This window comes from Tamandua tetradactyla, chromosome 12 (assembly GCF_023851605.1).
Source record: "Tamandua tetradactyla isolate mTamTet1 chromosome 12, mTamTet1.pri, whole genome shotgun sequence".
Taxonomy (NCBI): domain Eukaryota; kingdom Metazoa; phylum Chordata; class Mammalia; order Pilosa; family Myrmecophagidae; genus Tamandua; species Tamandua tetradactyla.
In genome coordinates this window covers 81634465-81655694 of record NC_135338.1, presented here as the reverse complement: position 1 = coordinate 81655694, position 21230 = coordinate 81634465, and the positions used below count along the sequence as shown (strand labels likewise).

Below are 21230 nucleotides of genomic sequence, written 5' to 3'. Positions count from 1 at the left end.
TCACCGGCTCCTTCTCCTCTTCCCGCCAGGGCACAGACCGCGGGAGAGGCTGGTGGGGGAGTAGGATTTGCTGCCTGTTTCCCTTACGTCCCAGCGTAACTGGCCCTTTCCCCCACCTCCTAAACACATTCCCCTTCCCCAATATTCTTTCTACCAGCCCCTTGTTTGCTCCTTTTGAAGTGCTTATCAGCGTTTGTATATTTTTATCCTTGCTTTTTTTGGGGAGTGGGGAGTGCAGTCTACCTCACCAGTTAGAAATTAAGCTGCTTGAGGACTGAGAACTCATGCTGTTAATAAACACCTGCGGGGTGAATGGACCAGCGGGTGCAGAACCGAGGCCCTGAGCCGGGCGAGCTCGCAGTGCCCCTGAACCACCCGAGCCCCGGACGGTGGGGGAGGCAGGGTGGTCCTACCTGACCACCGTGGGGGGCAGCCCTCCCGTAGACCTGGAACCACTTTAACCTGCTCACTAGCACTTCTGCAGTCAGACCTCAAGCCTGTGCAGAATGCAAGGGGCCATTTGACTCCCAGAGGATGATGGAGCTGGGGGTGGGCGGGTCCCCAGCCTTCCTGAGACAGTGCAGGGCCAGTCCCTGGGGCCCTTGGCCCTCCTTTGCTTTGATCCTGCAGTTCTCTGACTTTCCACCCGCAACAGAGAGCCTCTGCCTGGAATGCGGAGTCCTGCCCAAGGACCTCCTGTACTCCATCTGCTGCCCCCGACTCCCGTCTGACCCGGGAGAGGATGCTGTGGGGTGCAGCTGCCCGCCAGGGTCTGCCCTTTCTCAGCAAGCCCGACTTGGGCGCCCCTGACGGGGGCAGACAGGCAATGAGCCAAATTCGGCACCCAGGTGTGGGTTCACTTCTACATTGTCACTTAGGCCCCTCCCCACCCCACCCCAGGGTCCGTTTGATTGGTTCATTTTAGATTTTAGCTCCTTACATCACCCCCACAGATGCTTTTTCCATCAGAAGATCCATTCTCCGTAATTCCTTAATCTAAAGCTCCCCTGCCCCCTGCCCAAGATTCATCAAAATTTATCAGTGACTAATTTTCCAAATGTGCTTAGGAGGATGGAAGGGCAGGAGCTTTAACCTTCCAGCCCCGCCAAGTCAGGGGCTGGGGCCAGTGTGAAGGATTCTAACCCCGGGTCTGCCCCTCCCCACCCCCACCGCCCGGGAAGATCAATTCATCCCATAAGTCACTGACCCCAGCCCGACTCCCCTGGCTGATCTCCTCATTGGGCATGGCCCAGGGCCCCAGTGGGAGCGGCCATCTCAGAGCACCTACTTAGGAAATGGGGTTTTCCTTTCTTGGAAACCACTTATGCAAAGGAGACTCGTGACACCTACCTCCTAGCCCCATCTTGTGCCAGAAAGAAAGTCACCTGCTGCCACCACCCCCTGAAAATACAGACCCTTCCCCAGCCCTGCCAGGGCAACAGAACACTGAGCATGCCCCCATGAGCTGGGAAACGTACCCATCCTGCGCCACCGCGCCCAGCCAGACCCCAGTTCCCACCCCCACAGGCTGCCTGGACTGAACCATTCCCAAACCGACCCTGCTCCCCAGCTGCCTCCAGGGCACTCTCAGCTCGGAACTCCTCCAGCCCAGCACCCAAACTCTGCACCACCCCTCCCCACCCACCCCAGCTCCGCCCCAGCCCACCCTCCTGTGCCAGCACACGCTTCTCCCACCTTAGCCCACTCACTTGACTGCCCTTTTCAGTCACCCTTTGCACACACATGCACTCATACATGCTCTCACACTCTTGCTCACTCACATGCAAGCATGAGCACACCCATACTCCCCACCCATAGAGATCCACTCACTCATACACACAGGCCCAGACTTGTACACACACACACTCATATATATTCACATTCGCATATTCCTTTTCACATACATCCACATTCACACTCTTACTCAGACACACACCACACTCATCCTCACACCTGCTCACAGACATCCCATATACCCACAACTCACCCTCACACTTACACACACTCACAATAGTTCTATGTTGAGCACTGGCATACACTTGCACTCACACCCCTGCTCAAGCACACACAAACACACACACTCAAACACACCCATACCCACACTGCACACACTCATTCCCACATACCCTCACTTGGACACCCACACATACACACACCCATATACCCCCACAGACACAATTCATGTACACCTTCACACATCAGATTTCCTCACACACACAAACACCCCTTCATACACACACACATACACACCACCACAATCATTCTCTCATACTCATTCATGACACACACACCCTCACATTCATGCACAATCATTCACACATACACTTCTCACACAACACGTTGCACTCTGAGATTCACATACACAGTCTCCTTTCCACACATCCACACCAAAACCTGGACACATCCCCCTACTCACTCTCACTCTCACACTCACAGATACCCACTTTAACTGAGTGTGCGCCCTGCCTGTGCTGCACTATCACCCCCCACCCCGACAGTTCCCTTCTCACCCAGCCTTAACCTGCTGTACTGCGGACTCCCTGGGGAAATCTGTGTCCCTCTCCTGGCACCCTTCTCCAGACTAGTCTGTACCAGGACAGGAAGGTCAGTTACCGGTCATCAAAGCGGGCAGGGGCCAAGCTGCACAGTGGGGAGGAAGGTGGCAGGGGTACAGGAGAGCCCCCCACCCTGGCACAGTCCCCTCCAGGAACAAAAAGGGCGCTCCATGCCGCTGCCGGTGCCCCAGTCCCATCTGCTGAGACACGGGCTGCGGTTAGAGTGGGAACTGCACGGCCGCCCCCACCTACGTGTCTGGTCACGGAGCTCCCGGGGCAGGGGTTCCAGCCCCGCCAGCCCAGCTGATGCCCAAGGACCCCGGGAGGGGCCGGCAGGGTGGGGAGCGAGCGGAACTCGGGGGGACAGGCTACAGGAGGATCCTGCAAAGGGCGGGCCTGCCCTGGGTGGGCCGAAGGCTGTGCCCAGCACTCACTCCCCTCTCCATGGCTGACAGAAGTCAGTCCTGGGCCCAGAGACCACCCAGACAGAGGCTCTACTTTCAGGAGAGGGATGGACAGAGCCGGCAGGCCTTACCTCTCCAACTGAGTTGGACAGAGCTTGGACGATCTTCTCGTGGGCTGTGGCCACGACGCTCTGCCCGTTGATTTCGATGATGCGGTGGCCCACGCGGACGCCGCCCCGCTCCGCGATGCCCCCTCTCATGAGGCTGCAAATCTAACCAGACATGGCGCAGGTCAGCCTGAGAGCTCCCGCGGCACCACCTGGCACACAACGGCCCCAAAGACGTGGCTGAGAAATTCATCATGAGGTGGGACAGTGCTTGGTGACAGCTCGGCCAGGGGGTGGGGGGTGATGATTTCGAATACCTTTGTTTTTTAAGGGTCAAAGCCATGGACGTGGCCTTCGGAGCCTCCCAGCCCCACCTCCCAGCTCAGAGCCTTTGTTCCCTCTGTGCCCTATTTCTCGTCCTTGTTCACAGTGTGCAGTTGAGGCACCCAAGAGGGTGTCAGTCAGGAGCACACCTTCTAGATGATTCCCCGCCAGCTGCACTCTGTGCCCTAAAGACATGAAGACACTAACTGTCCTCACCTCCCAAAGGAAGGGTGAGGCAAGGCTTTATGGAGCTAACAAGTAGAAAGAGTTGGGGAAAATAATGATTAAGCTTCTAGGTGTACACCCCCACCCCCTTCCAGCTTGCAGAATTCGCTAAATAATCGAGGCATTAGGGAAGATAAACATCCTCGTGGACACAAGGAGAGGAGGACCGACACCTGCTGCTGGCTTGAGGCGCTCAGGGGAGTAGAGGGCCTGGAGGGCAGGGAAGCTGCACCCACAAAGCCTCCCTGGGGCCTCTGCCCTCCAAAGGCTTGGGAATGAAAGCCCCACGGTGGGACTCTAGCTGGGCAGACTGATTGCAAGGATGTGTAAGGAAGAGTTCAACCCCTCCCCTGACAGGCAGCCAGGTACCCTCTCTTCTTCCATCCTGCAGGACATGGGAGTTTAGCCCCTAGAGAACTGGAACAAAAGCTGGACTTAGGTCTACTCAGTACTGCAGAAGGAAGGCATGAAGTTCTGCACAGAAACAGAGCACAAAATGAAAACCTACTTTTTGAGCGGTATTAACCATCCATGACCTTCCTCTAGGTCAGCAGGCTCAGCCCCGACGCAGGTGTTAAGAATATTCTTCTTTGGTGAAGCCCATTTGCCCAAGACAAGACCCATAAATCCTGAGGGTTGCCACTGAAATGGTTGGGTTTCAATCTGATTAGCTACAGCCAAGCCCAAGAGCTGGCAGTTTCTCCCATGAGCACAGAGCATCCAAATCATGCTGCCCTTTCAAAAAGAATAGGCAGTGAAGAACCACTAAACATTTCAAACAAAACCTCTAACAAGAAAGTTAGAGGCCAAAAGAAGTGACTAAAAGCAAAAGAGAGTCCACAGAAGAAATGGAAACAGTAGGAACCAGAAGCAACCTTCAAAAAAACAATAATGAACAGGTTTAGAAAGAAAAGGAAAAGACACTCCATTTGTAAAACCAAAACAGAACCTTCGAAGAAAATGAAAGAGCTCTTGGGCATGAAAATATGACAGGAGTTTTCTTTAAGTTCAGTGGAAGAGAAGACACTTTCAAAGAAATAATCTACACAAGCCATTCAGATTTGAAGGTCATGAATTCCAGACTGAAAGCATCCGATTCAACGAATGACTGACGACTCACATCAAAGTGCATTACCATGAAATTTCAAGACCCTGTTGAGAGAGAGAAATCCTAAAAGCTTCTAACAAGTACAAATGAGCTACATATAACTGACCAAGAACCAAACGGTACTATCCTTTGTGTGTTTGTTTTTTGTATGCTGTATGGTGGGGTTGACATTTAATTTTTTTTCCATGTGAGTATCCCGTTATTGCAGCACCATTTGTTGAATTTTTTTGTTTGTGTGTTTGTTTTGGGAAGTGCATGGACTAGGAATCGAACCCAGGTCTCCCACATGGGAGACGAGAATTCTACCACTGAATTATCCTTGCACCCCCTAGGTACTATCCTTTTAACAGAACTAGATGCCAGAAGACAGTGGGTACAACCTTCAAAATTCTGACAGAAGGTTATTTTCATCCTAGAATTCTATCCTCAACCAAATTATGTGTTAATTACATGAGGGCATCAAAAAGATATTGCCAATTATGCAAAGGTTAAAAAAAATGTATTTCCTTTACATTTTTTCTGGGGTTACTGAAGGATCTGCTTCACCAAAATGAAGGAAACAGGAAAAATGTCCTGAGAATCCCAGAAATAGGGAATCTGACACTGAAAGAGCTGAAGGGAAATCCCTAAGGATATTGATGGGAAATCTGGCAAGGAGCTGTATGGCTCCTTTAGAGAAGAACCAGTCCAGAATGGAGCAGGACGATAGAGGACTTCAATAGGTCACTCTCCAAGGAGAAATACAGGAGTGATCAGCTTTCCAACAAGAGATTTTAAAGTTACATTGGAGGAGTCAGAGATAAATTAACATCAGATGCACAAATAACTAAGCAAGTGGAAAAGTGAGACAATTATTAACTCCAGGAGAAACAGCTGCCCACCACAATTTGCTCTCTCCTCCTCTTTCTTGATAATAGAGTTGGATCTGAGCTATGGCTGTCTAGCCCAGCCCCACCTCGCAGCCAGAAACAAGGGACCAAACTTCTAACAATGGATATGGACCCAAGTGACGTATGCAACCCCTTTTCTCCTTTGCTTGAGATGAATCTTCTGGCCCTGGGCCTCTGCTCTTTCCCTGTTCTGGCTGGAAAGGAAACACTGTGGGCACCTTGGAAGTCACATTTTAAGGACAGCACAGCCACATCTGCGGGCAGACAGAGCTGCCAACAAGCTGGCACCACTACCTTGAAATGGGAAGAAAGAAATGTCTATCCTGTTTGGGCCATTCCATATTTGGGTCTCCCTGTTGCAGCAGCTAGTATTTCCCAAACTGATATACTCTACAGTTCATCCGTGAACACACACACAGGCACAGCAATGCCACCAGTGAATCCCGATTCAATACAAGATTGTGACAGAGCATTTCAGAAAGGTGGGCGTAGAGCAGAAACGTGTGCACGTGAGGGGGCGTTAGAAGGCTAACCTGTATCTGCACAGCAGGAAAACATGATGCGTGCAAATGAGAAACAAGGTGGAGGTGTAAGCGTATGCTTTAGGAGATGGGAGAAGCCAAAGATTCTGTTAAGTGTAGAACGCGCAGCCTCTGGAGAGGAAGGGGCTGAGAGCAGTGCTGTGCTGGTTTTCACTGGTAGCACTGCAATCCTATTGGAATCTGCAAAGCCACTGACAAGAATCACTTTGTTGAAAACAGTAATTTAATTTGGAAAGCGTTTAACTCAATTTCTAGCATTCACTAAGTGGTAGGGCCGGTTATGAGGTGCAGAGAGGAAACCCGTTTCCCCTCTACCCTCTAGTAAAATTACACAGAGAAAGCCCTGGGGATGCCTCAGAGCGAAAAAAGAAAGAAACATGTGTCCTGCTTCTTCCTTGCGCTCCCTCTTGAGTTTCCATTTGCTATGTTTTGAAATTTGAAATTCCCATCGAGGAGGCTGACACAGAGAGTCAACCAAGTCCCTAAATTCATTACATTTGACCTAATACACAATAAAACCACCTTCCCTAAACCCACTCCTGTAAGACAGACAAGCCCCTGTCCAATCAGTGAGTCAGGCTAACTTCCTTTCCATGGCTATAAACATCATCTGACACCCTTAGAAGCTCAAAGCCGCTTTCGTTTTTACACATGATCAGGCCTCCTTGCTACAGCAAAACTTTTGGTGTCCCAAATAAAATGCTGTCATTCCCAAATTTCACTTGGGTTTGACTGTGACACCCTCCCCCTGCCCCACCGCCCTGTGCACAGGGCAGAGCCTCCTCGTTCCTGGAGAGGTCAATTCTAAGGCACACGATCAAGTAAGGCAGAAATCATGGGAAATGTGCCACCCACCACTCACAGACACCAAATTGGGAGAAAAGAGGATTTTTCACTTCCAAAATAAAATCCCATCATTCATACAGCCCCATATTCTAACTGATTCCCCTGAAACCTTCACAGCACCCTTATTTTCTGCAGGACTGTGAAGAGGGGGCTGCAGAGCCTCAACTCCCATGGAATAAGAACTTTGTGAGGGGGTCCGTGGCCTCTCTATGGCAAGATTTAGGCAGAGACCACTCCCAAGTCCCAGCTGGTCCAGCAGCCGCTGGGTGGGATGCAGAAAAGCAGTACAACCTCCATGCACGTGGCTCTCATCGGCCGGTAGCACAACGAAACCCCTGACAGCAAATATTTATTCTTCAGGCCTTTACATCCTGGCAGGGAAGTACCGCTGCCTCTTTCCACGCGCATTCAGGCTGCAGCTGGGGACAAGTGCTCCCAGGTGCGGGCAATCACCAGCCTCCTACCTGTTCAGTCCCTCCTGGAGAGGCGGGAGAGGGGAGGGCGCAGACAGGGGTAGGCCTCCCCGCATCCCAGCCACCTCCACGGAGTGGAGGGAAAAAGGGTCATTAATCCATCGACAAAGAAGGGCAGACCACGGAGCTGCGGTCGCCCGAAGACCTAATGCCCAAACCTGGAGTGCTATCCCTGGCACCGCAACCATGGACATCTCGGCTGGCTTCGGAAGACCCCTTCCTTTCATCCCAGTGCAAGAAAAATCTCGTCAAACCCCCCTCCTCAGAATTATCTGGGCCTCATTGCCTGAAAGCGGGGCCACAGCAGTGGTGTGTGAGGTTGAGGGAAGCCGACAGCACAGCCCGGCAGTTGAGGCCCAGGGCTGGCATGGCCGGTCCCCCCGGGGATGCTCAGGCCCGCCCCGAGGGCTGCTGCCTGTCAGAAGGCCGCTCAGGCCACTGGGGTTGTCAAGCACAGCGCCATCAGGAAGCATCACTGGATTCACGGTGGCCCTGACCTTGTGATTTCCTCCATCTGCAAACACTGAAAGTACAGCTGCCATCATGTCTGCATTTCCATGAGGTTTTAGGGGTCCCTGTATTGAAGAGACAGGGAGCCCTGGCCAGGGTCAGGAGAGGGGGGCAGGCATTTTGGGGGCAGTGGGCAGTAGCCTAGCCTAGAGGGATTTCAGGACAGGTCCTTGTCCAGCCTCCGGCTTCCCTCGGGCAGGCCTGCTACAGGGCTCCTCACAGCTTCCCCTCTCTGCCCCCTCCTTCACCCAACTGCCTCAGCTGGGGGCTCCTCTAATAGTTTATAAGCTTCCTAAGGGCGGTAAGAGGGTGAAGCTAGCACCACCCTCATAAGGGTAAGATGAGGGTGGTTAGATGCTGGCTTAAAAGTCTTTGGTTGGCTCTGAAGCTGGAGCCAAGCAAGGGTCTCCAGCCCATCAAGGTACATTGGCAGGATCTAACAAGGCATTACTGCCCTCTCCTGGGTCTTGGGTGCAGCTCGTCTATAATAAGGGTGCAGTGCCATGCTTCCATGGGGTGTTCCTGAGACCCTTGCTACAGCCCCCCAAGCCAGGCTGCAGATACCTTCTCTCAGGAGGGCTTCTCCATCCCTGTCCTGGAACCACCCACACCTGCTCAGCATCCCGCATGCTGTGGTGTGGTGTGACGGCCAGCTCAGCAGGCCAGTCTAAAGACAGGCTCTGTAGTTTTGGGTACAAACCTGTCAGTGGAGATTCCTCCTCCCTGGGGATTTGTTCCTGGGTGTAATCACCCCATCCTTTTTAGTTTCTGTCCGGGGACTCTGGGCACGACTGTCATGGGTTGAATTCTGGGCCCCAAAAAGATATATTAAAGTTTGAACTCCCAATCATGGGAATGTGACCTTTATTCGGGAATAGGGTCTTTGAATATGTAGTAGTTAATTTGAGGCCAAACTGGATTAGGGTGGGTCCTAAATCCAATGTCTGGTGTCTTTCTAATAAGAGGAAATTTGGACCCAGGGACAGACATGTGGGGAGAAAGACATGAGGTGATGGGGAGGCAGAGGCTAGAGTGATGTGGCCATAAGCCAAGGAACACCACAGATGTTCTGGGGGGAGGAAGGACCTGCCCCTGGGACAGCGTTCATCTCCTCATTCTTATAAGTGAGGCCCAGACAGATGAGCTAAAGGACCTGGCTGAAGCACTTGCAATGATGAAACTGACAGCACCCCAGGAGAGAGACAGGCTAAAGCTAAAAGGCGGTGGAGGGCACAGACTATACAGCGCAACTGAGCATCTTGGTCTGTGGCTCTGAGCCCTGGGAGAAAGCGTAAGGAACACCCACCCCAAAAATACATAGGCAGAGACACACGTATGCACACAGCAAGTGCACACAATGCATGCAAACATGCACACACAATGCATGCACTTACACATTTTCATACATGCATGCACATACACATGCAAAGACATGCACCATGTACACACATACATGCACACAGCATGTGAACACACATGAGGGTGTGCTTGGCCTATGGGTGGCAGTGGGTGGGGAGAGGTGGCTGTGGCCATGGGAGCTTAGAGGACAGAGCCCAGATGGCCAGGCTCCCCAAGCTCAGGCCCACCCTCGCTCTTGCGTGCAGGTGCACTGTGTGCTCACAGGTGCAGGGCAGGACAGGGTCAGCGCTTAGAGACCCTACAGACTGCACATTTAACTCACCATGAGGATGTGCTCATCCGTAAAGCCTCCCTGGCCCTCTCAGGCCCACCCCACAACTCAACAACCTCCCCCAGGTCAGGGCTGCTCCTCACCCTCCGCAGGCCTCCCTGGTCCCCCAAGCCTCACAGATACACCTGCTAGACCCAGATACTGAGGCTACTTCTGCTTCTGGGCTCCTCTCCTGCCCATTTTTGACCCGGGGGGCCTTGGCAAGTTTATCTTCATAATTGTGCATGATTGTCCTCCAGATTCAGGCCCCACAAAACCCGGGTCTGCTGCCATCCTGAACTCAGCACCCCAAAACCATCTGAGAAGGCCTCCTGCCCACCTCACTGCGCTCACCTCCGGGCACTCACGTCCCTGACCCAACTGCCTTCTTGAATAAAGGAGTGATTATGTACTTGTTGAACACGGTAAATGTGATGCTGATTGGCCCTGTGTGCCCACACCCCAGGAGAGCCTCCTGCCGTCCCTCCCAAGGGAGGTGTTGGCTAAGAACCACCAGGCAGGGGCAGGCCTGGGGGGCCTCATCCCACGGCCACACTGGAGCTCTCCCTTCCTGCCTCTCCCGGCCTGGCCACTGGTGCCTTGCCCGCCATGGGCTAGGTTCTCCGGGCACCGGCCAAAGGTCATGGTGGACTTACGATTCCATTCTGCACGCTGAAGCCCAGCTGGTACTTGAGGTCGGGCCGTTTGATGAGGACCGTGGTGACAGGGGGACAGCTGACAATATTGAGCTTCACCTGCGTCTGGTTTTTCAGGCCCTGCAGGCGTGGGAGTGCGCGTCAGGGGCAGCGGGGCCCGGGCCACTGGTGCCCCCTTGGGCCCCGGCCACGGAAGAGGACCGATGGGCTCCCGGACACTGCACCCCGGCCCCCCGGCCCCCGGCCAATGCGCCCCAGACGCCACGCCCTGGCCACCGCTCTCCTGGATACTGCCATGGGTTGACGACTGAGGCAAGACTGAAGCTGCCAACAATCCCCCAGCAGCTGGGCAGCAGGGAGGACTCTTCCGGCCTCTGGAACTGTGGGACAATTTGGTTCTGTTGCTTGAAGCCCCCAATTTGCGGCGCTTTGTCATGGCAGCCCCAGGCATTGGAGATCCTCACCCTCAGGGACTCGGGGGAGGGGCCTCTACACGTTCGGGTACAGGACAAAGAACTTCCTCAAAACACAGTATCCCCCAGCGATGGACTGTCGTGCTCAAGGCGGGGAGGGGAGCAGGACAGGTCAGGGGTGAGTCTGGGCCCCCAGGCTGCAGATCTGGGGCCAGGGTGGGGTGGGGTGGCAAGGGGAGGTGCCTCGACATGGCTTCAGCCGTGTCTTCTCTGGCTTGACATGGGTCCTGGTACAGCTTGGAGCAGCCTGGGGATGATGGTGGCCCTGAAGTACCGAGAACCCACTCAGCACCCTTGGAGGATGTGTCCCCCCACTTTTTCCCAGCAGCTGCAACCCTCAGAGGGAGGGTGTGTACCCCCTCTTTTCCTAAGGTTTTGGGGAGCATGATAGAAGTGATGGAGACCCCTCCCTGCAGGTGGGTCAGCTCAGAGATGGGCATCAATGGTCTAGCCTCGGCTGACAAGGGAGGAAGCGAGATGCTTCCTTCAGCACCAGAACACAGCAGGTGGGGAAGGAATGAGCCACAGAGGGCTGGGGCAAGACTGAAGACCGAAGGGCCCCTGGCAGCAGCCACCAGCAGGCTGAGTCTGCTGTCAGAGACCCCAAAAGTGAGCAGAAGCACAGCTGTCAGCCCCGAGCTGGCCCAGCCTGAGGTCACTGAGGCTGCCTGTTCTCCCTGCCCAGGGCTCTTACAGAACTGGGAGGCCAGGAATGAAGGGCCCAAGCCTCCCTACAGCATCCCCTCTGCCTAAACCCCTCCAGGGACAGCAGCTCTGTACCTGCCAATGCTGCCAGCTCACAGGTCAGAAGGTCAGAGTGGCCATCCTTATGTTAGGACACCTGCCCCCAAGCAGCCCATAGCCATGTCGCATGACCAGCCTTTCCAGTATGTCCAGGACTGAGGGGTTCCCCAGTAACTGGGAAACTCCCAGGCCAACTGGGACAGCTGATCACCCCTACACTCACAGGTCCTCAGCCCCTTCCCTGGGGTCACTATGGCTTGGCTGTCCCCAGTCCCCCATGCCTGGACCGCCCAGGTCCTAGTCTGACTTTAGAGGCATACAGTCTTGGGCTCCCACTTTGGCTCTGTCCCCTACTGGTCACTGGGTCTGTCTGGGCCTCAGTTGGGTGGGGGGTGTGATGCTGTGAGACGAGGTGGTGGGCTCACCTTGATGATACCCTGGCAGGTGGCGAGGGGCAGCCCCACCAGGCTGGTGCCGTTGATGGACATGATTTGGTCCCCGATGCTCAGCTTCCCCGAGCGGGCAGCCGGGCCCCCGTTCATCATGTTCGCCAGGATCACCGTGGGCAGGATGGAGCCCCAGCCCGACTCCACCACCACCACTCCCAGGATCTCGCCCTTGTGCTTCTCCAGCTGCAGCTGAAAGGGAATGGCCAGTGCAAGGACACTTGCAACAGGGGCCGGGTTGGGGCAGTGCTCCCCAGCACCCCAGGGAAGGACAAGCCTGAACCTGGGTTCTGGGCTCCTGCTCTGCCCTGGGGACCATGGCTGACACGGTCCTCTTGGTCAGGAGGGGCCCCTGGAACAGAGGCCTGTCTGTCCACCCTGCCTCACCTTGCTCTGGCTCCCCAGTCCTCTTGGGCTCCAATTAGACAATCCTGGGAACCTGGGAGCACGGACTCCTTCTTCTCCCCAGCATCGATTTCCTCTCCCCCAAACACCCAGCGCCTTGGCTCCTCTCCTCTCCTTCTACCCGCCCACCATATTCCCACTGAGGCCAGAGGGAGGGTCTCAGATTCCAGGACCCCTCCTCTGCCTGCTGTGCAGCCTAGGCCTTTGCTCTTGTCTAGAGAAGCCCTTCTATGGTCTCCCCACCTTGAAGGGATCCCCTTAAAAAGCTGCCTGTCCGTCCATCCACAAGGGGTCAGGATCAATCACTCATTCATCTATCAGTCAGTTTCATTCATCCATTCAATAAGCAGCCATGGCCATTCATTCAACAAAAAGTTAGGGTCATTCATTCATTCATTCAACAAGCAATCAGGATCATTTATTCATTCTGCAAGCAGTCGGAATCATTCATTCATTCATCTGTTTCACAAGCAGTCAGGGTCATTTGTTCATTTGTTTAACAATAAGGATCATTCATTCACTCCATAAGCATTCAGGGTTGTTCATTTATTGAACAGGCATCCAGGATCATTCATTTATTCATTCAACAAGCTTTCAGCATCATCATTCATTCAATAAACAGTCAGTATGATTCATCCACTCAAGAAGCAGCTACAGCCATTTATTCATTTAACAAAGTCAGGATAATTTATTCATTCCATAAGCAGTCAGGATCAAGCACTCATCCATTCATTCATTCACCCAAAAAGCAGTCAGGACCATTCATTCATTCATTCAACAAGCATCTAGGGCCATTCACTTGTTCATTCATTTAACACCCAGGGTCATTCATTCATTCCACAAGCAGCTAGGATCCATCATTCATCCATTCATTCAACCATCAACAAGCAATCAGAGTCCCCATGCATTCACTAAACAAGTTAAGTCATTCATTCACCCATTCAACAAGTAGTCAAGGCTGTTCATTTAATCATTCATTCACAAGCAACCAGGGCCATTCATCCAGTTAACAAGATATCAGAATCATTTATTCATTCTACAAGCAATCAGGATTGGTCATTCATTCATTAATTCATTCATCCATTCAATAAGCAGTCAGGGTCATTTGCTCATTCATTTAACAATAAGAGTCATTTATTCAATCAAAAAGCAGTTAAGAGGCAGGCCACGGTGGCTCAGCAGGCAGAGTTCTTGCCTGACATGCTGGAGACCCGGGTTCAATTCCTGGTGCCTGCCCATGCAAAAAAATAAAAGCAGTCAGAGCCATTTGTTCATTCATTAATTCATTCAATCAGCACCTAGGGACATTCACTGGTTCATTCATTTAAAAGCCAGAGTCATTCATTCAATGAGTAATCAGGATAATTCACTCATTCTACCATCAGTTGTCTGCATCATTCATTCATTCATCCATTAAAGAAGCAGTCTGGGTCATTCATTCATTCATTCACCAAGCAGTCAGGGTATAGGGCATGTCTGGGGTATCTGTTCCTCTGTTCTAGCAGAACTTGCTAAAGACCCCTGAGACGAGCCACTGGATTCTTCTAAGGTCTTGCTTACTGACTGCTCAAAAACTCCCCAGAGTAGAACAACTGACTTCACTATTTTAGAGGTGCTTCTGGTGCTTTTCAGTAATATCCCCTGGGTCCTGAGCACCAGGCAATCATATTTTCAACATCATTACAACTGATTGAAATCAGGTTCCTTACTATATCACCACCTCATTTCAGGCTCTGAAGGCAGATGCAGGATGCACGTTTGCCTTATGCTCTAGTGAAACGTGAAGGCCCTGTGACGGCCTGCTGTCAAGCCAGGATGGGGTGGCTGTCTGGCAGCTCCTCACTGAGAGTTCAGCAAGGGGAACACACTCACCTCCTTGCAGTTCTCAGAGTTTGAGAAGTGGATGAGGTCGTCATTGTACATCTCCTGGGTGTTGATGATGTCGCTATATTCCTTTTGGCTCAGATCTTCGGGGTTGATGCCATTGGCCCGCAGGAACTCCTGGTAGGCCACGCTGAAGGCCTGGCCAATGGATTGGGCAATCAGCTGGGCCTGTGGGAGGGAGCAGACTCTGTTGGAGACAGGCCTGGAAGCACAGGTTTTATGCATCCCCAGGGGGTAGAGGGGCCTCAGCAGGGGCCCCATGCAAAGTGCCCAGGTGAGCCTTCGGAGGGGCTTTGGCTTCGACATCTAAGAACCTGCAGTCTCCATGCATGCAGTGAAAGTTGTCCCTGTGGGCTGCTGGGGACACCCTTTCCACTACCTTGGACCAGTCAGGTCCTGGCCCTAACTGTCCCCATCTGAGCTGCTTTATGTCCCAGACATTCCTGAACAAAGCACAATTTCAAATATAGTCTTGGAAAATTATGAATTTGCTAAATAACTTCTTGCTGTAATTGGTAACCGTATTTTCTCTTGACCCATCTTATTCTAAAACCAGGTCTTGAGGTACACTGCAGAGACTGTGAGCTGTCTACCATCATCGCTTCTCCTTGGCGACAGCCCCTGATGCCAAAGGGGAGGCGAGGTGTGTGCCCACATCTCCTGCAGGAGATGTGGCCAGGCCTCATGCTGGTCAGTGGTGGGACACCTCTGTGAAGGGGGGATGCCCGCTGGCCTTCTGCCATTCCCCACCTCCCCTCCTTCCCTGAATGTAGGCATGGAGGTGGCAGTTCCTGGAACACCCCCAGTCCAGAAGGGGCTTTGAGGACAAAACCACACACTCAAGGTGTGTGAGGATTAAAAAAAGCAGATCTGGCCTTCCCCCTCCTAATCCCCAGAGTCACACACTAGGCAGGTCCTGTGGGAGGAGGGGAGTAGCCAAGATCTAAATCAGATAGGAATAGAATTTTAAAGAGTCAAAGACTGAATCTAGCAACACAAGGGCTGGAGAGTCATGGAATTCACTTGAGAGTCTTTAGGGGAGATGAAAGGGTGATTTGATAGGACAGACCCTGATTCAAGATAGAATGGTTTCCTGTCTGCCCTAGTCTAGTTAAGACTGCTCAGTGGATCTGCCCCCCAGGCAGGTATTTACCTCCTGAATCCTCCCTCCAGTACTGAGGGACTGGGCGACAAGAACACATCCAGCACCAGAGAGGTAAGGATTAGGGACAGAGAAAATGTAAATGAAAGAAGCACATCACAACTAAGGCAGAGAAAGAGAAACGTGGAGGCCAGAGGGCACCCCCCTTCACAGAGGTGTCCCACCACTGACCAGCACGGGGCTGGGCCACATCTCCTGCAGAAGTCACTGGACATACACACACAGACCAAAGCTGACCTGGAAACTCAGCTCAAAGATTTCTGGCATCTGGAGGACACTGGACTATGGTTCAAAATGGCAGTCTGGGCATCTGTCTCTCTGCCATCCAATATACTAATGACAGAAAAAGAATAAAATGCTGACAGCTAAAAGGACCTGAAGAGGGTCAAAGAAGATAAAGAATCCAACACATATCAGAAAGAAAGGAGAAAAGAAGACTCCTTCCCTCCCTTTCCCTTCCTTTCTTTATTCCAAAATAAATTGCACCCAGATAAATATTGTGTGCTCTTGCTTATATGAAATACCTACAAGAAGCACATATCATTGAGACAGAAAGTAGACGACAGGTTACCAAGGGCCGGGGTGGGGTCAGGCAGAGGGGGCAGGGAGAGGTGGTTACATCTAGATGGGGGCAGAGTTTCTATTTGAGGTGATGAAAAAGTTGGGGTAATGGATAGTGGTGATGGTAGCAAAGAATTGTGAATGTAATTAATATCACTGAACTGTGCACTTGAAAGCGGTTAAGTGGGAAATTTGGGGTTTTACATATATCATTACAATGAAGAGTTAAAAAGAAAAGAAGGCTCTTGAGTTCTCCAAGCTGGATGCACAACAGAAGGAGAAGGAGAAGGAGGAGGAAAAAGAGAAAGAAGAGAAGGATACAAAGGAGAAGGAGAGGAGATAGAGAAGGAAAAGGAGAAAGATAAGGAGAAAGAGAGCAGGAAGGGGAGAAGAAGGAGGAGGGGAAGGGGGAGGAGAGGAGGGTGAGGAGGAGAGACAGGGATATGGAGGGGGAAGAACATGAGGTGGGTGGAGTGGGGCGAGGAGGAGACTGCACTGTCTGTCCCAGGAGAATTCGGGCTGCTACTGTGAGTGCGGAAATCTCAGCGTTCAGGCTGCCCTAATCAGGCACGTGGCTGCCCCGAGGCCAGGGCAGACCCCCTGCCAGCCCTCCTAGAGCTGTCAGCATTTGGGACAGGATGGTTCCTCCTTGCCAAAGATGGTCACTTGCACTGAACAGCATTTGGCAACCCCATCTCCACCCAATAAGTAATGCCTCCCAGTTGTGAAAACACAAAGGTCCCCCACATTTTCAAACATTCCCTAAGGCTTGGAAAACCCACCCCCATCAGGTCAGGCACCCCACGGCACCTCACAGCCCTCTAGGGGGAGACTACTGGTGGCACAATCTGGGAGCCCTTTGCACGCCTCCTCCCTGCCTGCTGGGGTTCCAGCTCCGTTTCCTGTTCACCCTGAGTGCCAATGGCCCTTCCACCCTGAGGTGAGGGAGCCTTCCCGGGGGCTCACTCCGAGGCTGGTGGGGGAGCCCACACCCCAGAGCCCTTCAGACAAGGGTTTCCCTGTTGGACTCAGCTCATGGCCAGAGTCTGTGGGTGATCCTGCTGTCACAGCAGTGGGAGTCGTCCCCAGGATGGCCCCAGGCAGGGGGGCTGGATGTCCAGCACACTGGACTCCAGGAAACGCCTCCTGCGGGATGGGCTTTGAGCAGGAGGCCACGACAGGAAAGAAAGTGGAGGAGAAAAAGCAGGGTCCAGCCCTGCCCTGCACCAGCCATACTCACTGGGTGGCCCCTTTTATCCTCGCCACAGCCCCAGAGCGGCTGAGCTCCATTTTAGGAGGGATACCCAGGCTCAGAGGACCAGCGATGTCCTGATGGTTTCCCTCTGCTGGTGCCAGCCCCACAGATCCCTGACCTCGCCCAGCAGGCCCCTGGGACAGAGCCACCACCCCGCTATCCCTCTCTGGGCTCTGGGTGGCCACTCGCACCCTACACCTCATTCCTTAGTAACACAACCCTTCAAGCCCATACTTGACCGGAACCCCTCTCACCCTGCCTGTCTCCTCCTGAACTGTGCAAACGAACGCCACAGCAGCCTGGCCCAACGTCAGACCTCGGCACACACCACCCCCACGGGAGGGCTTACTCATAGGCTGGTCCACCCCAGCCTTCCGGCTTCCTGCGCCACCGCTGCTCAAGCCCCAGCCGACCGCACCCCCTCGCCTTCGGCCTGCTGCTTGCTTTCCCTGGCCATCATTCACCTCCCTTCTGAAGGGCTCATGCCCAGCACTGACGCCTCCGAGATGCCCTCAAGCTTCTAGCCCACAGCCCTCCAGGCTTCCACGGCCCTCTGTATCACAGTGGAAAGAACAGGCGCGTGTATCAGTGGCTCTACATTTACATTCCCTCGCCTGTAAGGCTGCTGCTTCAAGCGCTTCAAGTGGACTTCACCCTCTTAGGAAAAATGCACCCCCACCCCCTGCCAGAGCCCAGTCAAACTCCATTTCTAAGCTTTATTTCATGATCATGGAAATATTGAGACTCTTCTTTCCTGTCCCAGGTCCATGAGACACCCTCAGATCCTTATAGGAGCAAGAATGCCCTTTCCATGTGTCCACTGAGAAGAGATCATTTTTAAAAGCCTACTCTGGCAACAGTAACAAGAACAGCTCAAGAGCGGCCCCCCTGGTGGGCTGTGCAGGCTCTGCCTGCAGGGGGTGCAGCTGAGGGACGAGGCCCACAGGTGCTCCCCAGAGCTCACTCACCAGTTCTCCCTGCCCCTTCCCTCCCAGGCCCCTTTCTCCCCCTTCTAGGCTTTCTCAGGTGCTCTCACTCCATTCAAGGAAGGAGTCAGGGCTTAAGGTCTCTTAGGAAACACTTAATATATATATATTTTAAACCGGTTATTATGTGAAATGTCACAGGTAAAAGCAGAGCTAAAAACCTCACTGCAGGTACAGGTGGAACAGCCTTTGCGCAGACCTGGCGTGTGAAAATGTGCATCTTAACAAAAGAAACCGCAGGCTAAGATCACATTATTTTAGAGGGGAAGAACGTTTTAAAAGGATTCCTTGCAATGGAGAGCTCCTGTAGTGCATTTAACCACGGTTCCATTTATTAGCACCCCAAGAACCGACTTTGTGAAATGGACTCCGATCGTGTCTAAGGTCTTTGCAAACTCGGCGGGTGTTGGAAAGCTCCCTGATTCTGCTGGAAACGTAAAGCATGACACGCGGGATCTCGGCCTCCTACTTGGCACCCCGAGGGGGGTGGCTGCGGCATCGGGAGCCAGAGGGAGCCGGGGGAGCACGGCCTGCCTGTTTACTTACATCCTCTGACTCGAAGACGTGGCAGATCATCTTATACTGCTTCTTCCCCTCCTGGGCGCCGGGCGTGGTCTCGATGCAGTCCTGAGAAGCTGACCGGGGCATGCGGCGCCTGGCCATCAGCACCACAATGTTCCCGATGTCGGCGATGTAGGAGATGGTGCGCAGGGCGTGGTCCATCATGGTCTCCTGGCCGAGAGGGAGGGGGCGGGGGCGGGCGGGCGTCAGGCTGCAGTGTGGGCAACCCTGGCTCGGGCTTTTCAAACCAGGCCCTGGGCGCTGGATAAGTCTCTGCTGTGGGAGGGGGAGGGGTGGGGGTGGGGTGGGGAATCCTGTGCACCATAGGCAGTTAGCAGCCTCGCTGGCCTCCACCCACCAGATGCCAGGTGCAACCCCCTCCCCCCGCCACCGCCCCAGGTTTTGACAAACAAAAACATCTGGTGATGTTGCTGAATTGTAGAGCAGCTAAACCACGCCTGGCTGAGAACCACAACTCAACTTAATGCAGCGTTTTAGGGTGGTGTGTGGCCAGGGTGACTCCACCCTTGTCCCGGCTTCCAGAACGGGGCTCTGCCAACACCCACGCAGGCGTGAAGGCGGGTTGGGGCTCTGTCGCTATTGGAGGAAGGGGGCAGAATGCCACCTGGGAAAGCCCGCCCCACCCACTTGGGTCAGAGGCCACCCTGTGGCCCTGCAGCAGTATCCCCTCCCTGTGAGCTGTGTGCTGTCGCATGGCCGAGACCTCCTAACAGGCAGAGGAGGGCGTCAGGGCCAACATTTCCCACCAGACAAGCTTCCCACCTCCCCAGGCAGCCCCCCTCTGCAGGTCCACCTCTCTCGGTGCCTTTTGTGGTCCGCCGGGCCCCTTCCCCTGCATCCCTAACAAGCCTGTACACAAAGGCTCTGGAAAAACTAATCACTCCGCCCTTTGTGCCTTTATCCTCCTTTCACACAAGGAAATAGGATGCTGCTGCAATCTCAGAAGCCCTTTTCTTCCTCACAGCAGCCATTCTTTGTCCCACATTTGTCTCTGGAAGTGATTTGTTTTCTGACTAAGGCTATGAGGATGGCAAGAGCCACCTTTCGGGAGGAGAGAGGGTAGCATGGAGCAGGCAGGGTTGACTCTCCAGCATCTCCTGATTTCTAGCCCCCGTCAGAAATGCCCAAATCAATTCCCAGATGTGAGAAACGTGCTTCCCCTCAGCTCCCAGCTGAGGATAACGACAGAGCCATCCTCCCCACGGGCAGAGGCTGCCCGCCAACATGGCCGCTGTCCGCTCTCCTGCCCTGAGTGGCCACTTTGGCCTCCACACTCCTCCTCATCGCCTCTCTGTCTCACCAGCCCCTATGCCAACATTTCTGTTTCTCAACCCAGCCAATTTCTCACCTTGTCTCTGTCTTACAGGTTGCTTGAAATGGTGTCCCCAAGTGAGCTTGCAAACCACTGTGGTTTGCCCCTGGCGGGTCAAGCCACCCAGCACTCCAGCCTGGCCCCTGGCCCATGCACTTGGAACCTTCCTGACTCGACTTCCCAGAACTCGCGCCCCTCCTCCTGGCTCTGGCCCATCAGAGACTTCCACTGTGATGCCCTAGGCCTGCCTGGGGCCATGCTTCATTCTTCCTTCTTTGGGGAGAGCCATCCCACCCCCCACCAGACATGTGTCCCACTCCCCACTCCCCAAGGCCAGGCCCGAAGGGTCCAGGTGGATTAGATGAAGGACATTCCCCATCTCTAGCAGGACAGGTCTGCACCTCCTCCCAGCCTCCAGCGATGCAGCAGTTCTCCCACAGGAAAAGCGGGCAACTTTTCCATCATGGACAGAGTACACAGAGGCATCCTAACAAATTCATTTCTCAGGGGTGTGTGCAAACATCTGGAGTTCCTTCTCCCCTCCTAAGCCTGCCGCCCCTTTGTGTAAGGGGAATGGAGGCCCCATGGATGGTGGGGTTGTCCTTGCCACCCACTGCAGAGCTGCTTGGGGGCTCGGCTGCTGCTCCCTGCAGAGCAGTGCCAGGCCTTACCCGCCCCCCCCCCCCACCATCCTGAGACCAGTCTTGTCAGGAGGGCATGGAAGGGAGGGGAGCATGTGTGACCAGGACACGGCTCCCACAGGGAACCAGGGACAGCAGACCCGGGTGGTGGATCACTGTTGTCCCTGACTGCCTCTCTTCCTAGAGAGCCAGGGTGCCCCAGCATGCGGGGACCCCAGGTGTGCCCATGCATGGGAACCCAGGGAGAGGAGCAGAGCTGCAGGAAAACTCAAGAAAGCAGACAATGCTGCCAATTGCCAAAGCAAAGGCAGATTTTGATGAGCAGCGGAAGGGAGAGGAAGACAAAGGCCAGGGGCTTTCTTCTGAAACGCCAAGAAACGAAAACATTTAAAGGCAGAGGCAAGGGTAGGGAAAACTTCTATGATGCCCAGCATAGACGGATAAAGTGGAAAGGATTCCTTAAACGTGAT

General features: G+C 53.7%; 1 protein-coding gene across 1 annotated transcript in view; it reads right to left on the bottom strand.

Moving 5' to 3' along the window:
- APBA2 (amyloid beta precursor protein binding family A member 2) overlaps positions 1 to 21230 on the bottom strand; it is a 222297-nt gene that overhangs the window by 2556 nt on the left and 198511 nt on the right. Inside the window, exons 8-12 of the mRNA XM_077122377.1 lie at positions 18772 to 18957; positions 14250 to 14429; positions 11952 to 12164; positions 10310 to 10429; positions 3091 to 3231 (exon numbers count right to left, since the gene is read on the bottom strand). Of these exons, the coding sequence (XP_076978492.1) occupies positions 3091 to 3231; positions 10310 to 10429; positions 11952 to 12164; positions 14250 to 14429; positions 18772 to 18957 (840 nt within the window). The remainder of the gene's footprint in view (positions 1 to 3090; positions 3232 to 10309; positions 10430 to 11951; positions 12165 to 14249; positions 14430 to 18771; positions 18958 to 21230) is intronic.